This window comes from Truncatella angustata (assembly GCF_020726525.1).
Source record: "Truncatella angustata strain MPI-SDFR-AT-0073 chromosome Unknown BKA67scaffold_1, whole genome shotgun sequence".
Taxonomy (NCBI): Eukaryota; Fungi; Ascomycota; class Sordariomycetes; order Amphisphaeriales; family Sporocadaceae; genus Truncatella; species Truncatella angustata.
This window is the reverse complement of record NW_025763381.1, coordinates 3,724,508-3,744,806: the sequence shown is the minus strand read 5'-3', so window position 1 is coordinate 3,744,806 and position 20,299 is coordinate 3,724,508. Positions and strand designations below refer to the sequence as shown.

Sequence of the window (20,299 nt, the reverse complement as noted above, 5' to 3'; positions counted from 1 at the left end):
CGCCTGTGGCTGCCGCGCTAACAAAATAACCCCCCTTGCCCCTGGCAGCGCGCCGGACGGGGGTACACTTGACCAACTGCACTGGACAGTACAGTGGACGCTACCTACTGCACATTACTATCGTGGGCTTGCCTGCACAGGGAGGTGCTGTGTACATGGAGCTGAGATTCGACGCTACGCCGAATGGTCACTGGTCACACACACTTGGTCCTGCTAAGAAAAAGGCACTGAGGCACCTCAGTAACTTGCCTGCGTAACGTTAGTTGACGTTTCTGGACTAGGTTGGGTTAGTCCAGATACAGATACGGGTACTCAGCTCAAGTGCTCGCTGATGGCGGGGTAACTTGCATGCCTCGATCGATGCTCGATCCTCCCAACGCTCCAACCGTGAAATTGAATTGGAAAGCCTCAAAAGACGTGGGGCTGACATGAACGTCGACGCCTCTTGTTCTGCTTCTGTCTCAAACCTCCTCATCTCCTCGTCGTCCTCCTTGCAGATTGACCTGCAGATCGAAATGGCCGAAGAGTTCCCCCCAATGAAGAATGACCTCATTCTGAGGACCGCCTGGGGTGCGTACGTGATATGCGTAAATGCATACATCTCAAAACAAAACACTATTTCATCATCCTCTGCAGTGCTAACTTGCAACCTGTAAATTGCAGGCCAAGATGTGGAACGGGCTCCGATATGGATCATGAGACAGGGTATGTCTTGTCAGATCGACTGAAAACCCTCTCAACGAAGCTGATCACTTTTCAGCTGGTCGATACCTGCCCGAGTATCACGAAGCAAAGGGCACCCGCGACTTCTTCGAATGCTGCCGTGACCCCGAGGTCGCCTCGACTCTTACCCTCCAACCCATTGAGCGCTTTGACGGTCTTCTCGATGCCTCTATCATATTCTCTGACATCCTCGTCATCCCCCAGGCCATGGGAATGCACGTCGAGATGGTCGACAAGAAGGGCCCACACTTCCCGCAACCCTTGACGTCGCCCGACGATGGCCAGTACGAACAGGTCCTCGGTGGGAATGTCGATGTCGCATCAGAGTTGGACTATGTCTACAAGGCCATCACTCTCACAAGGAAGAAGTTGAACGGGCGAGTACCTTTGATTGGTTTCTGCGGCGCCCCCTGGACTCTCCTGTGTTACATGGTTGGCAACGATTCCAAGACAAACAGAGAAAGCAAGACATGGATTTACAAATATGCGGAGGCCTCAAGAGCTATGCTACAGAAGATATCAGAAGTTTGCGTCGAGTACCTGGCTCTGCAAGTCAAGGCTGGTGCTCAGGTAAGTCGGCCGGCCCATTCTGCTTTGATCTGACCCTTTACTGACCAGCCTGTCAGCTGATTCAAGTTTTTGATTCGAATGCTGGCGAGCTATCGCCATCTGCTTTCAAAGTTTTCAGCGAACCCTACTTGGCATACATCGCCAAACACTTGCCGCTGAGATTGAAGGAAATGGGCCTGGACCGAGTCCCTACCATTGTCTTCCCTAAGGGTGCCACAGCCATGCTCGACTCATCCTGCGATCTTGGCTACGACGTTGTTGGGCTTGACTGGTGTACAGATCCCGCCGATGCTGTCAAGATTCGCGGAAACAGACGTACAATATTCCAAGGCAATGCGGATCCTGCCATCTTGTACGGAACCCACGAAAATATCACCGCAACTGTTGAACATATGGTGAAAGGATTTGGTGGTGGTAAGAAGGGGTGGATCGCCAACCTCGGCCATGGTATTACCCCGTGGGTCAAGCCCGACGATCTCAAGTTCTATCTATCCGAGGTCAAACGTATAAGCAGTGCCTAAGGCCGAAAACCATGACATACAGATGTTCATAATCGCCGAGTGCCAGCAGATCGATCCAAGTCTATCCTGCTCCTACAAAAAGTTGTTAGATACCATAGAAGGATAAATAGAGAAAACTGTATCACGAACCAAGAACTTGTCCACATGACCTTGCCTCCAAGGCTTCTGCAAACAGCTTGAGACTGGGCATTGTCAGGTGCTACATCAGCCATGCAGTAGCCATCGCTTCCAAAGTCCTTCAGGTGATGCCGCATGAGTTTGGACGCCACGGCTTTGGCAAAGCCCTGTCCACGATGCTGTTCCTCACAATGAAGACTCATCAGAGATCCATCCGTGCCTGTATGCTGTTAGAAGTCGCCTCCGAATCGAACCTGCCCAAACCTTGGGGGCTGTCTTACCTAAGAAGGCCCAAGCAATCGGCGTGCCATCGCCCAGCTTGATAGCCATCGAAGGCAACAACACGAGCGTCTTCTCCTTCCTCGAGATCTTGCTCCTGGAGATGACCAGCCCGGTGTCCTCCCTGCCGATCCTCCCCCAGCTCATGCCCTGCTCCTCCATCACCTCTCCCACGCGCGCCACCGCCGCGTCCGGCAGTGCATCCAGCCGGAACACCCACTTGTCCCATAAGCTGCAGTACGCGAACACGGCGCCGCGGCCCAGTAGGAGCTTGCGGACCACCTCGCTGAGCGTGCCGAAGAGGACGGCAGGCTGTTCCCTTTTGTCCTCGCGGGCGGCGTCGTACGCATCGCGCAGCTCCCTCACCGTCCTCAGGAGCGCGAGCGCCTGGGACCCGGCCTGCTGGATCTGCTCGGCCGATGCCGGCGCGGCCACGCGTTCCAGCGATGAGTAGGCCCATACCTCCGTCTCTGGACAACGAGACAGGTCGACGTAGGCCGCGGTGAAGACCGCAGTGGTGGTAGTGGTGTCTTCGCCGTCGGCGTCGTCATCTGTACGAGTGATCTCCTCAATGCCCGAGGCACCGAAGAACAGGACCCGGCTGTGCTCTGTAATTCCGCCAGCGAATCGCGTGAACTGCAGACGGCGCAGCAGCGGGAGAGCTTGCGGAACGTGGGAAGATAGGAGAGATAGGAGGTGGGGTGATGGTTGGGTATACGACACGACTATTGGTTCGGGCATTTCGTCTTAGATGATAAGCGACCGGAGGCGTGGCGGACGGGGTGTGGTGGGTGATAAGAGACAGTGCCGTGCTGGTGGGAACGAGGATACTTTGGAACAAATATCATACGAGAAGTACTTTGCAAAAGTTGCAGCGCTGTTATGTGCAGCCACCGTTGTTCGTCATTATAACCCGCATCTACTGATTGAGTCATTAAACCTATCTCGGAAGCTGCTCGCGACCGGTAACAACACGGCCCTGCAATGCTATGTGGTATCTTCTGAACTATGCGCATAATTTAATGGCATAGCCCCATGCAATCGTGGTATATGAAACGGTCTCTCTGACCGACCGAACAGGCTCATCGTGGGTCGAACTCCATGTCAACCTCCCCAACGCCAGGCTTCCCGCCAAAAAGGATGAGACCTTCCCTCACAAAACCAAAAGAAATAAAACGCGAACGCAGAAGAAGCACTTTAATCATGGGTTGTTACTCTCGAAAGTCCCGCGAGTGTGGACACGCTGTCGGGCGCCTTCGCAGGTGTCTTTGGAGGAGGCATCTTGCGCACAAAGAGAGCATCCTATGCCTTCTTGCCCAGGCGGAGCCAGTCCTTGAGTCCTTTGGCTTCCTTCTTAGGGGCAGGAGCAGCATCGTCCTCAAATGCGCTCTCGCTTTTCTTGGCCCTCTCCCTTTCTTCAGCGCTCAGCTTTACATAGTTGGCAGCTCCTCCGCGGCCAACGTGCGTAGCGCCTTCACTGGGTCGCCGTGTGACACTGTTTTCAATGTTAGCCGAGGTCCTGGTCCTAGAGGTTGGCTATAAGGAGCGGAAGCGAGATGGAATAATCTCGCTCTAGATGGCTTGTTTGCTATACTTACGGTGCAACGTCTTGTAGTGCGCGCGTCTCGGCCGGATCCTTGTTGTGCGCCATGTTGCCCGAACCACCACGACCGGTTGTAACAACTGACGTCTTCAGGGTGGGTGTCTCCAGATCCTTGGGCTGAATTTTGGGTGACTTGGTGATATCGCCGATATTGCCAGCGCCTCCACGGCCGGTAGATTGCAAATGTCCAGTCATGGTGAGGTGGAAAGTTTTTTGCTGAATGATGGTAGATTGGGTGACCTGCGCTGCTTGGTCCCTAGGAAAGACCAACACGTGCAACAGGTTTTTTATTTTATTTTTAATGTGTCGGTTTCAGGCTTCACGACTTCGTATTGGTGTGATTGACGGGAATCACACAGTCAAAGTCAAGTTGGTGCAGGATACAACTCGTCTTGTGTTGATGGAAGAAAGTTCAATGATCAGGAGATGTTGTACTAGACAAGAGAAGGAGAGAGCTACAGGATTAATAAATAATCAGGCTCCTCCTACCTTCGGTATGATTATTGCGACTTACGGTACCTTGGAAGTAGGAAGCTCAAGCACGCCAACCTCGTTGTGCAATTTGATTAGCGACACCAAGCCCGCCAGCCCAGGCGACTCAAATCACGCGCCGAATCAGAATTTGACGCCCAGGTACGGAGCTACGACCTGGCTTATTCTTGCTGGGCGATTGACCAGCAGAAAATTTCTTGCATGCATCAAACTTTTGGGGCATAGGGAGATCCGCGATGCTCCACCGAAGCTCCTGTTCTGGGCGCAAACCAGAACGTCTACCTTGCACGACACACCCAGCAGAGACCTTGTTGTCTCGCTTGTGGCGTCCATGTGTTCTGAAGAGCCCCTCTCGTTTGCTGACCTGAGTCGGAAAATTTGCCGTGTTATTGTTAGTCATGAAAACGCTGCTGGGCTAACGTCACTTGAGCCGCTGGTCACCAGGTATTTTGCGACTAAGACTGACTCGATGGTGTCATCTCGAAATGCCAAGCCTACAGATCGTGCCTGAAATGTCATTTCACTTATCAGAAGAGCGCGCGATCTCCTCGGCCCTTATCAGACGTGGCGATAGAGATGTCAGAAGCTTATCCGCTTACCAGCATGACTTGATGTACAAATCATTTGTTTGAGATTGTTGTTATCCGGCACAGTAATAGAGCATCACAACATACTGGTGGCCGGAATAGGAGGAGTGTTTGGCACATGGCCACGCCAGTACATAGAGAATTGCTTCTCTGCTATACCGAACCGGGCGATTTGATCTGCAGCACCGACCGCCCCGAATATGTAAGGCTGCTGCATAGGTGGCCAATGCCGTGACGCGGATTTGCCGATGATATGATCCTGCCTCACCTTGCCAGACACAGTCCCAGTCTTCGCTAAAAGTACTGACATTCCCTGAGTCGACATCCTTGGCAAAAAGCCATACATGTCTCGGCGCCACCCACCCAAAGCCATTGAATACCTGCATTTATATTTGGTGCAATTTGGGCCCGCGCCTCAATGTTTCCTCGAGACTGAGCCATGCGAAATTTCACCAATATCCAAGTGACCATGCAGGCAAAGGTTGGCGGGCCGTCATGAACAGATTTGCTTGCATGAGAATCTACCGTTCATTATCCGCATAGAGCATCACAAGTGAGCCCCCAAGAATCGCAATGGTGTAAAAATCCTTAAATCATTTCGTAATATCATGCACCTTGTTTTGTTCACTGGGTCATGCATTTGCATCGGCAGGCATAACGGTCCCGAGTGAACGCCAACGTATTACTGAGCAAATTTTTTTTTTTTGAATAGATTGAAGTAAACCATCTCGTGCTTGCGAGGCAGGGCAATAATACGACTGCTGCAACATCTCCGTCTATAATATATGCACCAGTCATCTTTGCGTGCCCTAATGATCGCTAATACTGCGCCAGTACTCCGCAACATGCCAAAACTCTACCAATGCGTGGGGACCAGCAATGTGCATTACTGATCATTGTCGAAATCGTCATCATCTTTGCTCTTGCCTTTACCATCTTGTCCTTCCTTCCTAATGGGAATTTTGATGCCTTGATGCGCAAAGCATTTGCTCAGCGGGGTGCTTTCACATACGCCAGGAAATTTCTTGGCCGAGTACACTTGGAAAGGGTCGCTAAAACAGAGCGCGAGGACTGGTACGGGCCCTCTGTTGGGTTGCTGAGGATCACTAGTTTGCGGATCACCGTTGGTGTTTGGGAGGCCAACAGGTACAAACGAGAAGCGTAATCTGAGCATTGTTTAGTTACTAGGCGAGGTGGAAGGCCGGAAGAGCATCACTTACCGAAACCATCCTTCGGTCCTTACGCTGAGATCCTGCAACACAAACCAAATCCCTATCTTATTGTCTGGGTCTTCAAGTCGGGCTGCACTAGAAACTAAACTCCCAATAAGATTACGAGTGTACATCCCATTGGGTTGCTGAGAAGCGGCCAAGGAGTTATTACGTTGGTTGGTCATATCTTGTGGGTATCGGCCGGCATAATTGTGTTGCGTTGGTAGGTGTGGCATGTTGTTCGGTACCTGAGGCCGAAAGTCGTAGTTGTTGTAATCGGCTGGCTGGTTATTGTAGCCACCATACTGTCCTAGTGGTTCTGTGTCAGCACCCCTGTCTCGACAGACAAGCCACTTGTGATACATACCTGGCTGAGCGTAGCCGGCCACCTGCGGCTGATAGGATATACCATGCGGTGGGGGATGGCCAGCATATGGACCTGCCTGTTGAGTAGGTGGCATGTGGACTGGAAATTGCTGAGGGAATTGGCCAACGCCATTCTCAATTTCTCTAAAAGAAGCGCACGTGGTTGACGAGATGGAAGGAGAGTTTTGGGAATGCTTGACAAGGTTGACCTCCTTGGTGCCCTCGGCATTCCACAGATCCACATGAAGTATATACATCTGGTGCTCAATCTCACTAAGTGGAGTCAGTAGATGACATGTTAAATGTGTCGGGGAAAAGATGTACTTCATTCCCACTTCCTGGCCCGTTTTGATATTCATGACGACAAGTCGAATGCAGGGCGGCGGCGTGATAGGCCTTCTGTCCTTATCGCCAAAACCGCACATTCTTGCACGCTGTGGTTGTTGCTCGCACACTAATCTGCGCAGGGATGTTTAGTATGACCTGGGCAAGGTCGTGGATGGGAAACAACTGACTTATACGTTCTAGTCTCATCTGATCTTGAGATAGAGGGCGGGGAGGGGTGCTGGGGCGGACGATCACTGTCTGGGTCGCTCTTCAGAGTGGGAGCGCCGTTTCCGGTCTCTCTCTGACCTAGATCAGGGGCGTGGTCCCTCATGGCGGGGAGTGAACCAGCCGTACCGTGAGGCGGCATGGCAGGCGTGCGAATGTTTGGGTAGTAAGTTTGGTGTGACAGCGCTGTGGGTAGATGGTGTGTTGATTGTTCCTGAGGAGGTGGAACACCACGATAATGAGCTGTTGAAAGTCCTCCAGCTTCTGGTGGTAGTGGATGTTGTTGAGAATGTGGCTGATGCACACCTGATGTAGGATATTGATTCATTGCGCAAGTATTTCCTTCCCTGTGCTGTCAAGATGCTACCGCAGTTGGTAACTTTCTGGTAGCGGCTTGGCCGTGACCTCCTCGGATCGCAATCCTTCTCTTCCTGCTGAGAAAGGAACGAAAGACCCTAGTAAGGTAGTATTGTAGCCAACGCACGCAAATGCACGCAAACGTTTCTCCAGAACACTTCCCTATTCAATGCTTATATAGCTGTAAAGATAAAAATAAAAATAAAGTGTCGACAATGGGTAATAACAACCTTTGGATGTCGCCCACCCATTAACAATGACACCGCGTCGTGAAAAGAGTTCAGCGTGTTCTGGGTTACGAACTTGATTATATGTATGCGCGCCGTCAGGCAAAGAATTAAGGTCGCGACCTCTGCATGTAGCCCGAAGGTAAAATGTCTGGGGGACAGCGCAGCTCGAAATGCCTGGCTCCGGTCCACGAACTGTGAAAGTGCGGTTCAGCACTTGCAAAGTCTTCGCAGCTTGAACGTTGGGTGATGTGGAAGCCGGTGGTCAGATGAATCCAAACGATTCCTATCGGCAGCACATGCAACGGCGCGCGTGGTGTCTCTCCGATTATGATGCAGGAAGGTAAGACAGAAGTCGAGTTTGGGGGAGGCGTTACTTTATTCCTCTAGCACTATGTACTGGAGGCGGTTTGACGGGAACCACTTGTCCTAGCCGCTTCGATGTTGAGGTCCCAGTTGCCAGCCTACCAGGTCTGCCAGGGTCCCTTGTGCGGGTCTGGTCTGGTTTGGTCTGGTTCAGTGTGGAGGGGGGCATGGAGGATGGAGGAATTGGATGACTGGAGGTCGGCTCGCCTGTGGGGGATTTTCACGAGATATCACCTGCACCTGCAACTCGGGAATATCTTTCTCACAGCCTGGCCCGGGACAAAATCGACTCTCGAATGTGGGAGGTATATCCGATGTTTTGTCTTGGTCTTTATATGCTCACCCATCCATAGGCCTGTGGGCATATCTTGTCTGTGCTTTAAGTGTGACTACTGGCGAAGCAAGACTTGCATCGCGTCTGCCCGACAGATAGCATGATGAGGTCCCCAGTCGTATGGAAACCTAAGACGGCATAGCTACATCCAGACTGGTAGCTGTGCCCTACTTGAGCTTGCCCGGTCCGTTGACATGATTGCAGGGTACCTTGCAGCAAGAGAAAAGTCATGCTTCATGCGTTCGTGCTGCTAACCAGCCAAGTATTATACATAAAGCAGTTTGCTAATTGCGTAACGCACACACTAGTCTAGGTGCTAACTTGAGCCCAGCCAAAGGACTTATGAAACGTCTTGTTTCCATCCAGTTGCCAAGACTCTGCTATGATATCTGGTGCTACAGGATAGCTGCCAGGGACGTTGTCACGTATCGACTGCCATTACTTTCATATTGCAGCTCGCCAATTGTCAAATCTGCAGCGGCGGTCACATAATTTAGGAGGTGCATGGACGGTTTGATGCTAGAAGAAGGTACAACAGGTAGGCCTTGAGCCTGTGCCTGTGCCTGTGCCTGTACGGAGTACTGTACAGTAGATCCCGCTACAGGCCACCATAGGCCTTAGTGGCTGGAATAAACGTTAACTACGGGGACTTATCACCAATCATACGACCGTATATTGTCGGCATATCTTTGACCATGTTTTGCAGGCTATGTACTAGAAGTTGAAGTTCTACACATCCATTACTCATCACATGCACCTGTCTTCGAAGGACTCACCGATGAGATGATTCAATCCTTGAATATCTCACTGCATAATAATTTGTCGGATGTTGCTCCAGGCCGCTGCCAAACTGTAAACAACTGCTGGCACCGAAGACCCAATGCTGTGGGCCTGGCCACTCGTTGCATGGTCCAGGGGGTGACATACGCTTGTTCGAACGGATGAAAATGATCACTGTCACACCTGCTGCCAATCTTTCCGTCTTCATCTCCCCAAGGTACGACACCAGCGGCTTTGCCATTTCCCGCGCCTTTTACGTCCGTCAACCATCCAATGGTGCAGGCAGATGAGCAACATGTATCTAGAATTTGAGTTGAGTAGAACCAACGTATTACCAAGCTTGAGGCCTGATACCTACATGATCGAAAGACGAGGCAGAAGAAAATTCCCGATCATATGCTAATTTGAGCGACGTTTCCAACACAGCTTTATTACCTTTTACGCGGGTGTCTGTTCCAATGACTTTGGCTACCATTGGTTGCACATAGAAATATAGACTCAAACTGGCATGTCCAATGTCCTAACCATCGTACACAATGCTAATCGATCTGTGTTCAGTCAACCATGCTATACTATGCTATAAAACAGCTCATACCAAAGTTTATGGCATGATCGGCGATTTGTTCCTTCTGCTCTTTGGACATTGTTCGAGCGTCGAGACATTAGAGCCCAGTCATATTTTCGATGTGCAGTGATGAGGAGACCAACCTAACATGAGGGACGGCAGGATTCGTGTATGACCGGGTTCTGTACACGTCAACAACTACAGTGCTGATAGCATATGCATATATGAAGTATGCTTGTTCTTGTCCACTCGAGGTTTGATCGACGATTGAAAGGGCTCATCATATCGTAAACATACAACATATCGCTCCGACTCCCGAGCTTGCATATAGAAACTACGAAGTAAGGAAATGCTCTCTTGTTGTCGGAGCGTTCCCCAAGTGGTGTGGGCTCCAACCCCCCCATTGCTGTAACGTCGTTACTTTCCCCCCAGCGAGGCAGCCTACATAGTATGAACACGATACCTGCCTTTAGACCTCGTGAAACCCTGAGATCCCCCTCCCTTATAAAAAACAATTAAACATACTTTTTGCATAGATTCAGTTGTTAACGAATTATACATTTTTCTTTGCATCAGTGTTGTTCCAGGTATCTTTTTGATAATCTTGCATCCTTAACTGTTGCAAATCGGCAATATCCTTGATTGTATTTGCAAGCATTACCAGGATATCTTCGCCGATCAGTTCCCGGACCCGTTGCCGAATACAAAGAGTCTTGGAACCACGGAGAGTATGCACCCTCCCTAAACTATCGTCACCATGTGAATACTTCGATTTGTTAAGTCACATATCACGCACAGACACAGCCTTTGGCCTGTCCGATCGTACGTCAACATTGCAAATCCCGTCAAACCGTACCTCGCTTACTTCAGCTCATTTAGCGTCCCCTGGTTCACCCTCGCCGATGCGCGGTCCGAGAACCACACAAGAGTGAGGCTCACTTCGTGAATGACCCCGGTAAGTATCTCAACGAGATGTGGCGTTATCTCGGTTAGAACGCTCTACTCGGCGAGCTTTTCCTTCAAGATGAAGGGGTCCATCTTGAGCAAGACTTCAAAATATGTCTCGATCTGTCAGTCTGCTTACCGCCGACGGATGCAGAGCGGCCTCAGATAGCATGTACCTCTTCCCCAATCTCACCTCACGAACGAGAATGTCCTCCTCCAAGTCGACGATTTGATCAGTCATTGTGTCTTGTATGGTCGTCAGTCAAATTTACAAATAGGTTGAGTTAATGCGACCAGATTACGAGATACTCCTTTTTCTTTTCTTCCCACGGTAGCTCACATGTGTTCACGCGAACGCCACTACTTGAAGTCAAAAGCAAGACGTGGATTGTGCGAACCTTGGGGTTTGTGTAGTACCACGATTTATGTATCACGGGTTCCAACCATATAATCTCGCAATTCTTATCGCGTCACCAGCCAGGTTCAACGATGGTGATAGCGGAGACAACCCGAGGCCCAGCCCAACACGGCACAGCAGTAGAGTAACTGCGTCGGCCACCAAACTACCGGATATACACCATGTTAGACTTTATTATGACTCAGAAGCCCCAGCTTTTCAACAGCGAACGGCGTTGCCGTCTCCGAGACAACGTTTCACAGTCAACACCTTAACGGGACGATACAATGCTGTGCAACAGGCGTGAATAGATCAGTCAGGTGCAGTGGGTTGGCAAGAGTTGCTCTAGCTCTAGTATTGACATAAACATTGCCAAGAGCCTTGCCTTTCCAAGGCCATTGACCTGAAGAGACTTCCCGGAGGGAGGGGGTGGTTTGCTGGGCCCAATATCCACGCCAGTGGTATCACTTTTGTTGCAAAAACAAGCTCTAGAAAGCAAAATTCAATATGAATGAGACAGTCTGGGTTATCGATATTAGCTGTATTGAAGTTGCAATGTTCGGTTTGTACAGAAGAGATCGTGACCGACTTCCTGCCATCGCTTAGCCCTACGGGTGCAACCACTTAATTAACGATTTACCGGCATTGCGAAAGGTGTGTGGCATGAAAACACCGTTACACTCCATCGTTGAAATCGAAATTAGCGATAAGGATGTCACCTTAGTGAAGGCAGTCGTGTCAGACCTCAAACTGCAAACCTCAGCATGAGGACAAACACGCGCCAGTCGACGTGCATACCTATAGGTGATAATTAAACAGCAAACAACGCGTCACTTGCGTTGACCGACGGTGTGGTTGAAGGCGCTAGGGCTTTAGCATGCGTTGTGTATCATGCCAATGCATGTAATTTTCTTCCTCAAACTGGTTGTTCAAAGCTAAAGTAGGATACCGAATGACCAATATGTATTCAAGTCATGCTTGGCTGTGCGAGTAGACAGTTTCGGCTTCGATATGGACATGGTGATGAAGCAAACAGTAGGGTGAGGATATTGGATATTTTTGAACTATTTAGAACAAGTTGTGGCACATACGGATTCAAATTCTGCGTTTGTAGTATTAAAGATTCTTATTATAAAGCGTCTTGTAACGAAGATTCCAACAGACTTCTGACTGGTCCTTTAAAAGAAGAAATCTCTGCCATGACAGAAACCGTCATACATGGTACCATCAAATACCAATCATCACCCAGGACCATGTTCATCCCTTCGTCTCAGAATAACCTCTGAGCCTTGGGCTGTAGCTTCAACAAAAAAGAATAATACCAGGCAAAAAAAAGAGGGGGAGGGGGGGGGGGGGGGGGGAGGTGGTAGAAAGAAAACAATACTGATAAATAATAAGTCGTCTGTCCAGTATGGTATCTCTCGACGCGGATAGGTATCATGCCAGAAACAAACAACAACAAAAAATGTAATGATCCCTTGAATACTATCATAGCAAACATTGAGGGATGTCGAAAAGAACCAAGAATCAATGTGAAGCCTCCCCAAATGTCTTTTGTTCCATTGCTGAGATCCCCGTCTTTTGTCCTGTACTTTCCATTCGTATCTGGCGCGCTTGCTAGTTCGTGATCCCGTCAAAACATTCGTTTCGTACGTGTGCCTGCCCCCTTGGTACGATAGAAAAAAAAAAAAAAAAAAAAAAAATCAACGCCGCACCGTGCGCCTCACGCCTCGCCTGATGGTGGTGAAATCAACAAAGTAAATAAGCGCGTGCTGCGTCTTTTGCATGATATCATTTATACACAGACATCGTCAATGATGATCTGTCAGGAATTTGGACATCTAGATTGTGATATAAGTGGTTTCGGGTTTTTGAGTATTGATGAGAACTGGAAATTTCGTGTGATGGGTTCGTGAGGAATATTTTCAGTCATCTGCCAGTTTCGCAAAATGTTTGGACCATAACCAGCCCACCAAGTTGTTTGGATCATCTTGGTTCTTTGCGAGCCATAGTTCACCCTTCTCTCCAATAACGTCGAAGATCTATAATCATGTCAGGAACAGGTTCAAAGGATACATCTGGACTTGAGCACCTACCTCACCAGCTTGGTACGTTAAATAAGGATACCCAGCCTCCATTTTGGTGGTCTCGATGTTAAATTCGAAAAGTGAGGCAGCAAGCCAAAGCACGTTGTAGCCGTTGATAGGTTGCCTGTCGCGTGAAGACGCGCGTGATGAAGCTTGCGACTGCCGTGTACTTCGTTCTGGTGCATCTGACAGTGGCATGGCAGAATTGAATAACCCGGAATATCGTTGGCTAGAAGTCGGCTCTGGCGGCGATTGATAGCCAGATTGGTACATAGAATTAGAGTATCGCTTCGTCTGGGCACTCGACTCGGTGCTCTGCCGAGGCGCACCACCGGAGTCGTGACTTTGACCTGTACCTGGCCGCATTGAGCCAAGAGCTGGAGGGCGGACTCCAGCAGATGGATCTGTGGAGTTGGGCGTCGCAGATCCACCAGGAGTGTTGGTACCGACGCCAGCATAGTAGTCGCGGTAATAGAAGTGATGCGGACTTGGGACTGATGCGACTGAGGGCGACACGGTAAATTGTCCACTGTGACGCTTGATAAAGTCGGGCGTAGGTAGACTAGGCGCAACGTCACTGTTAACGGACAAACCTCGTCCACGAATACTAGAAAGCTGCGACGGACGCGGTCGGAGTTTTGACGGTCCCTCATCGATGCTGGATTGAGATGGTCGAGGCGTAGAAGTGGGATTCAGGATCGTCATAGAGCTCGTTTGCTCCTCCTGGAACTTGAAGTCTCTCCGGAAGGTAGAGACGACATCTGAGAGCTCTGGAATTTGAGGGTTGTCAAGTACGACTTTGACCTTTTCTTTCCAGATTGAGTACCATTGAGTTTGAATATTGACCAGATTTCCGAGGCAGATATTGCCAACTTTCTCCGTTAATGCGGAAAGCTTGGGAAGTTCCTTCTTAAGTGCATCATTGAGCGCCTCGTATTGTTCTACACATTCGGTAAGTTGCTTGTCAAGTTTCTTGCCACTCTTTTTTAGCTGTTCGGATTTCTCGTAATCGGCCCGGCGTTTGGCCCTCTTCTTCATAGCAAGGGACGGATTGTTGTACGCTTTGATGACTTGCTCGAAAGGCTCAATCACCTGCTTTCGAACCTGTGAGAGCTATATAGATATCAGTATCATCATACATGCCAAGTCCATTGGCATAGCACTTACATGTTGCTCAAGGGCAACTTTCTCAATATCCCTCATAGACACATTGAAGCGCACCCATTTGCTCTCCAATTCGGGGTGTGGTGAAGGTTGAAGTCGCATAACCAGTTCCATTGAGGAAAGGTATTGCAAAAACTCGTGAACGTAAGCGCTCACTTGCCTGGTGTAAAACTCTACGTCTCTAAGAACGACCTGCAACCTAAGATAGTCGTCCCCGAATTTTTCATGCAATTTCATGTAATCGACATCATCCACTGCTTTGTTGCTGGTAGCTTGGAGTTTGTCGACGCGTTTTCCAAAGGCTCTTGCGAACCCACCAACATTCGAATCCTTACGCTTTCGGCCAACTATTTGGCCTACGAGCTCGAAATTCTTCTTGGTTTTGTTGATTTCCTCAATCGCATCCTCAAGAGCAACTTTCGCAGCCTCGAGGGTATGACGATCAGGATGATCCGGAGGTGTTTCATGGAGCAATTGGATCAACAAGTTGGGATACTTGGTGATCCTCTGCATTGGCTTAATCAACAGAGAGTCCAGATTCCAGGCTTTTGTGAGATCTCTGGCAACTTCATTGCACTCGTTCAACCAGACCTTCACGGTAGGATCCTCCTGTATCTGAATGAGCTGTTTGGCGGCATGATCACTATTCTTCAAAAAGGTTTCATGGACACCTTTCATCTTCTCGATGTTGCGCTTGAAAATGGGCCCAAGAGAGGTCTCGCGATCCTTCCCATCGTCCAACTGACCCAAAGCAGTCGTTGACACGGCAGCGCCGTCCGATACACTGGAGGTGTCTTTTGGGACAAGGGATCGCGAAACACGTGGCACGTAAATACTCGAGACACCGTCCTTCAGTTCAGCCAAGAAGGTTGTATGGAAAGCAATGATCTGATCAGTATTCCTGAAGATCAATTTGATGATCTTGTCGTCAAGTTTCGGGCAAGCCTCCGCTGTTCCCTTGTAAATTTCCTCAACAATACTCATATCACGAACGAAATAGGCCTCCGTGTCAACCAGTTCCTTGATCGTCTCGAGGCGAGTGAACAGCCGCTTCCTCTCTTTGGCTGGAAGACCGCTAGAGTTCTCTTGTTGGTCGATACTATCTGCAAGAGTAGTTTGGCTATCCATGCGAGTTCTGGTGGATGGTGGGCCTTCAGAGATCTCGAGTGAACCATGACCTATAGATTGCGGAGTGGAACCAGGCAAGTCAAAACTCTCGCTTTGCGGCCGTGATACGGAGTACGAACTGTAAGCATCCTGCGCTCCATGCAAATAGCTGTTGGGGCGAGTATCATCAAAGTATTCGCTTGGTGGTGCAGAGCTTAAATCCGGAAAAGTTGGATCCCCTGGTGGTGGCGGAGGTGAATGATCTGGCAGAAGAGGAACAATGAAAGCCGCGCTATTCTTGCGAGTGATATAATCAATACTGAACCCACCGCCAGTGTCGAGTTCAGGCAGCTGATGCACCGACGTCTGAGTATGGCTCGTGTGCGCTATATGAGGTTTGCGATAGCTGTCATGTGGCGAGGTTTCGGGACTGGAGTTATATACGCCAGAGCCTCGCTTGAATCGAGAGCCGGCATCTGAGACGGAATCGCTGTCACGGTATGTTGAATCACCACGCCTATGCACTTTCACCGAGTAATCCGGGTAGTCATCTCTGCTTTCAACCGAATAATCCGTCCAAACAGTATTTTGGCTTGTACGATTCGCGGAAACTGAAGCGCGAGGAACAGTCAGGCTCGGCCTTGTCTCTAAAGTTCTTGTCTCCGTCGAAAACCGGGGGGCTTCTGAATGGGCCTTTTCATTCTGCTCCATTGACCATGTTCTGGTATGACGGGTTGATCTCGACGCACCAGAGTCACGTAAGCGTGCTGCAGGCTCGGCCAGGTTAGGGCCGATATAAAAGTCCTCCAGTCGCTGCAAAGGTGTCTCTTTGTCGCTGCACTCATCGCTTGACTGGGTGTCTTGGGGCTGTGCCGAACTTTCCCCTTGCGTCTGGAGATTCTCAGCATCTTCGTGTTCAGCTCCGATGGCTTGTGCTTCACAAGTCGAGGTCTTGCCACTTTCCAGGGAAGTCGGGAAGAGCTTAGGGTCTCGGCTAATGATCGTCACTGTCGTTTCGTACGTAGGCGCTACGTACGGCTGCTGCACGTATTCTTCGTCCTTTCCATGTCGTTGCGAGGCGTCCATTGCCGTCCTGGCTTCGTGCCGTTGGCCTGATGCTTGTGTTTCTGCCGACACCGGGTCCATGGATATCTTGATAGACGCAGTTTCATCTTGTGGAGACTCGTTAAAGGGTGACTTGTATTCGGATCCATCATGCACTAAAGCTGCCCCTTCAGTCGTACCGTCATAATCCAGAGCTGCAGGTCCATGTGCTTGATGGACTGGTGGCTCGGTCTGTGGCTCGGCATCGAACTCGGTGGTATCGGATGCAGCCGATGGTGGTGCTTCTTCATGGATATCTGGAGAACCTAGAGCAGGAAAACTGCCAGGCATGCCGAGGGTGGGTGAGTCCAAGCTTATTTGTACGGTCTCAAAGGGAGCCTCTGGTGCGATCCTTTCTGGGATTGTGGGCGCCCCGGAGTCTTCAGTCGTCAGGGTCAAGATTGGTTGCTCCGGACTTCGCTCGAGCCGGCCAACATCGAGCACAGAGTTCTCCGCATGGTGTAGATGAGGTCGCATTTCGGTAACTTCTTCACGATCGTCAAGCAGCTGCCTGGCTTGTTCCTCATGCTGCCTCAATTCCTCAAGGCGGGTAGCCTCTGCAGCGGCTGCGGAATCTTCCTCTTCCCTTCTCCGCCTTTCGTTTTCGATTGCTAGTTGTCGTTTGGCGGCTGCTTTGGCCTCGGACTCTTTAATACTCTTAGTATAGGAGAGCTTGATCTGCTCCCGACGTGAGACAAAATCGATTGGGCCCATAGACGGTTTCCGTCTCCGACCAGGTTCGTTCTTGTTCGACGTCCTCGCATCGCCTTTGGCGGGAGACCTTCCTCTCTCGGCTGCACGCATCCTCGAGCTGGTGGTACTCGCGGACGACACAGGCTGACGGGGTCGGGAGCTTCGCAGAGTTGGTGACAATTTCGGAGGCGGTGCGGATATGTACGCATTCAATCGCGCATTGCCGTTGGGAGTAATGGTACCCGGCGGTCGTTTTCCGGCTACGCCACTGGTTGGAGTTTTTGCTCGAGTGGAAGACGTACTTATAGGGGATGGCTTGGATATTTTGGTCTGTGATCTGCTGGGTGGACGTTTGGTAGCGGATGGGGTGTTGGATCGCGAATAAGGGGGACTATCTGCAGGTGGGCTCTTTTTACGTATTGACACAGGTAATTTAGATGTTCCAGAAAATGGCGTTAGATCTGGCGTAGGTGTCGCTTGCTTGCGGAGAGGAGCCGGCGTTCTCAGTTGTGTTGGAATAGGCTTCGCTCCTGCCAAGTCGCTTTGCGATCTGTTGTGAGTCTTGTATATCTTGGGTGGTGATCGGCTCCCATCACGTCGAGGCCCCGTTTTGCGGTACCAGTCGGTTGGCGAGGCTGGCTCGACGTCAGTATGCGACAGACTCCTTTGATGAAGTACTGAGGTGCTGTGGAGATTGGATTCTGAAGTTCGTCTAGTCCGTACTCGCTCGATGCCATAACCGACTATTTCTCTTTCGCTTTGGTCGGGCAAAATTTCACCAAACAGAAGAGCCCTGCCTGAACCAGCCGTGTGGCTCTTGTCCAAATGAGGTACAGGTGGTATCGAGGAGGCACTGGTTGGAGACGATGGTGATAGGTTGCTCATGGATTTCGAAGAGAGACCGTTTCCAGTCCGAGGCTTTGCTATGCGACTCGCGAACGACTGGGAATTATTCGATACATGGTCTTCGGCACTGAACTTGGCCCTCTGTGACGGCCGTGTGGCAGATGTGCTTCCTGTTGTCGATTGTGACCTTGTTGTCGGATACGGTGCCGAACCGTTCGCACTTCCGACTCCACGATAGTTCGCTGGCGATGATGGTGACGATGACAATGCTGGGTCACGAGCAGTTGTGCGAGGGGCCGTCGTCCTACGTGCAGCCACGGGATTACTACTGTTGGGTGCCTGCGCCACGATATTCTGGTCGAACCGGTTCTTCAGATCCTTGACGCTTAATTGTCTACTGCCGTAAGCTGCAGCTCTCGGCTTGGCGGTAATATCGCCGCCCTCACTCAAGGGCGCAGAGACTGACCGTGTCGAAGGGCGAAGTGCAGCCTTTGCAGTTGCAGGAACGGCTGGGTGTTTTGGGGTCGTGCCATTGCTGTTGGACCGTAGCGAGGGCTTCTGGTTCTGCCTCGGCGCGGATGGGAGCGCGGATGTCGACGCCATCAATCCGTCGTGATCGGTGCTTGAATGCGGATCCAGCGTAGGGGCGTTGGCACGGTAGGTCCTGTAAAAGTCGTCGGGGTTGACGATGCCATTCAGACTCGCATTTGCGTTTGCGGCCTGTTGGTTGTTTGCGGCATGAGAAGCAAGGGCGTGAACGTCGGTATGGGCGTGGGCACAAGCATGGGCCTCAAGATGCTGGTGCTGGTGCTGATGCTGCGAGTGCAACTGCACTGCCTCCACGGCGTCGATGTCGTTGCTATCTCGGTATGGCAAAGGTTCTGGAATAGCAGCAGAGGGATCAAAGGTGGAGTATTGGGGCTTACTGTCTAGCAGTAGGCTGTCGACGTTGTCGAAGTGAAGTTGCGACTGGGGGTCGAAATGATGAGCAAGCCCGACAAGTCGATCCCCTTGGTCACGATTGCCGGCCTCCATGCTGGGAACAGTCGGGTGGCCTGGACATCACCCTTGACATTCAGGCCTCAATTGAAAAATCGCTTTGCAGGGGTGGTTGAGATAGGACGTAGAACGCCTCTCCGGCCGTTTGGTTTGGTTTGGCGTGGGTTGCGTCGAGCCTCTGGCTTGGCTTGGATAGGCCGCAGATGGTTTGATACTCTACTCTAATGTAGGTACTTACTGCACCAGAGTACGGAGTACGGGAGAGGGGGAGAGAGAGAGAGAGAGAGAGAGAGCTTGAGTGTGGCCCGTTCAGGCATTCATCGCCCTCAACTCAAGGCGAATGCTGGACGGATTGGAATGCACACTAGATAGATACGAACAGATCAGACATGCATGCAATTCGCCAATACAAACATAGACAGCTTGGACTGCCTTCAGGTGGCCTTTCTGATGTGCTGCGTTGCAGGCCCTGGTTCTGGTTCTGGTCCAGGAGATGAACTAACCTAGCCCGGGGCAGGCCTTGCGCTTGACATGGTACCGACAATACAGCGCAGTCGTTACACACCAACCTACGGTGTACTTACAGTAGTTAGCTACATACAGCAGCAAGCCGCAGGTTGTATGGGGAGGGAGGAGTCAGCGGGCTAGCAGAAACATAGAGACGGGTCTCCCAGTGGGTGAGCAAGATCAACACAAGGCACCATGACTGGCTGGGCTTGAATGGGCGTGGCCCTGGGGAGTGGAGACATCGGACAGCAAGACATGCCCCAATCCAGATCGAATGGAAGGGTTTTCCTAGACCCCTAGCCAAAATGTTTGGATGTCATCGCCCGGAAATTTCTTGTTCAACCCTGACAGTGCGCTATCGAATATACTGTATGTGTAGATAATGCAAAATAAGAAGCTTGATTAAGCGAATCGAGTCGTCACAAGTCGTCGGTCTGTCGATTACAAAACGGATCTGTAGGGGGGAGGCGGAGAATCGCCAGGTCCCTGGCTGTCCGACGGCATTGGTTTGCTGGCATGTTAGACAGGTGGCAGGATCCTTCAATGCTAATTCACGAGACTTCACGAGTCGGTCGGCATGAGAGTTGTTTCTCGTGCAACAGATTAATGCGCTGGCTCTTGACATGCACCATTGACCCTGCATAGGCAGGGGCAAAGATGCATGCGATATTGATAGAAAGCTGGCCGCACCAGCGCTTGTTTTATTAGGGGATCGTCAACTCGGTTGCGTACAGACTGCACAGCGTGCACCATATCTATACGCGACAACGCATCCTTCGAAACCATGATGCACCCACAAA

General features: G+C 50.7%; 6 protein-coding genes across 6 annotated transcripts; 1 reads left to right on the top strand and 5 right to left on the bottom strand.

The window, feature by feature from the left end:
* Positions 1-386: 386 nt before the first annotated feature.
* On the top strand, positions 387-2,234 carry BKA67DRAFT_546585 (uroporphyrinogen decarboxylase). Its single transcript, XM_046101400.1, has 5 exons — positions 387-570; positions 664-705; positions 761-1,293; positions 1,350-1,885; positions 1,943-2,234. Exons 1-4 carry the CDS (start codon positions 429-431, stop codon positions 1,812-1,814), a joined length of 1,182 nt encoding a protein of 393 aa, XP_045964160.1. The 5' UTR covers positions 387-428; the 3' UTR covers positions 1,815-1,885; positions 1,943-2,234.
* On the bottom strand, positions 1,584-3,057 carry BKA67DRAFT_36938 (uncharacterized protein). Its single transcript, XM_046096474.1, has 3 exons — positions 2,213-3,057; positions 1,944-2,151; positions 1,584-1,886 (listed from the first exon to the last, which is right to left on the bottom strand). The coding sequence occupies exons 1-3, from the start codon at positions 2,949-2,951 to the stop codon at positions 1,841-1,843; spliced, it is 993 nt and encodes a 330-aa protein (XP_045964159.1). The 5' UTR covers positions 2,952-3,057; the 3' UTR covers positions 1,584-1,840.
* Positions 3,058-3,512: 455 nt separating this feature from the next.
* Positions 3,513-4,008, bottom strand: BKA67DRAFT_653228 (uncharacterized protein; the record flags this gene model as incomplete). The annotated part of the gene is made up of 2 exons (XM_046106328.1): positions 3,513-3,705; positions 3,809-4,008. 2 exons carry the CDS (start codon positions 4,006-4,008, stop codon positions 3,513-3,515), a joined length of 393 nt encoding a protein of 130 aa, XP_045964158.1.
* Positions 4,009-4,411: 403 nt separating this feature from the next.
* On the bottom strand, positions 4,412-5,238 carry BKA67DRAFT_530146 (uncharacterized protein; the record flags this gene model as incomplete). Its single annotated transcript, XM_046099193.1, has 4 exons — positions 4,412-4,669; positions 4,726-4,812; positions 4,905-4,912; positions 4,980-5,238. The coding sequence occupies 4 exons, from the start codon at positions 5,236-5,238 to the stop codon at positions 4,412-4,414; spliced, it is 612 nt and encodes a 203-aa protein (XP_045964157.1).
* Positions 5,239-5,778: 540 nt separating this feature from the next.
* On the bottom strand, positions 5,779-7,349 carry BKA67DRAFT_653227 (velvet factor-domain-containing protein; the record flags this gene model as incomplete). Its single annotated transcript, XM_046106327.1, has 5 exons — positions 5,779-6,058; positions 6,113-6,413; positions 6,471-6,742; positions 6,794-6,928; positions 6,985-7,349. 5 exons carry the CDS (start codon positions 7,347-7,349, stop codon positions 5,779-5,781), a joined length of 1,353 nt encoding a protein of 450 aa, XP_045964156.1.
* A 5,347-nt stretch (positions 7,350-12,696) lies between these two features.
* BKA67DRAFT_36816 (uncharacterized protein) lies at positions 12,697-19,192 on the bottom strand. The gene is made up of 3 exons (XM_046096468.1): positions 14,247-19,192; positions 13,089-14,192; positions 12,697-13,034 (listed from the first exon to the last, which is right to left on the bottom strand). Exons 1-3 carry the CDS (start codon positions 19,026-19,028, stop codon positions 12,918-12,920), a joined length of 6,003 nt encoding a protein of 2,000 aa, XP_045964155.1. The 5' UTR covers positions 19,029-19,192; the 3' UTR covers positions 12,697-12,917.
* Between the last annotated feature and the right edge of the window lie 1,107 nt (positions 19,193-20,299).

Coding starts and splice junctions, on each gene's coding strand:
- BKA67DRAFT_36816 (XM_046096468.1), bottom strand. CDS start 19,028: ATGGAGGCCGGCAATCGTGACCAAGGGGATCGACTTGTCGGGCTTGCT. Junction 14,193..14,246: donor AAGTTGCCCTTGAGCAACAT/GTAAGTGCTATG, acceptor ATATCTATATAG/CTCTCACAGGTTCGAAAGCA. Junction 13,035..13,088: donor TAACGTACCAAGCTGGTGAG/GTAGGTGCTCAA, acceptor ACATGATTATAG/ATCTTCGACGTTATTGGAGA.
- BKA67DRAFT_546585 (XM_046101400.1), top strand. CDS start 429: ATGAACGTCGACGCCTCTTGTTCTGCTTCTGTCTCAAACCTCCTCATC. Junction 706..760: donor GATATGGATCATGAGACAGG/GTATGTCTTGTC, acceptor ATCACTTTTCAG/CTGGTCGATACCTGCCCGAG. Junction 1,294..1,349: donor AAGTCAAGGCTGGTGCTCAG/GTAAGTCGGCCG, acceptor CCAGCCTGTCAG/CTGATTCAAGTTTTTGATTC.
- BKA67DRAFT_36938 (XM_046096474.1), bottom strand. CDS start 2,951: ATGCCCGAACCAATAGTCGTGTCGTATACCCAACCATCACCCCACCTC. Junction 2,152..2,212: donor GATTGCTTGGGCCTTCTTAG/GTAAGACAGCCC, acceptor AACAGCATACAG/GCACGGATGGATCTCTGATG. Junction 1,887..1,943: donor GTCATGTGGACAAGTTCTTG/GTTCGTGATACA, acceptor AACTTTTTGTAG/GAGCAGGATAGACTTGGATC.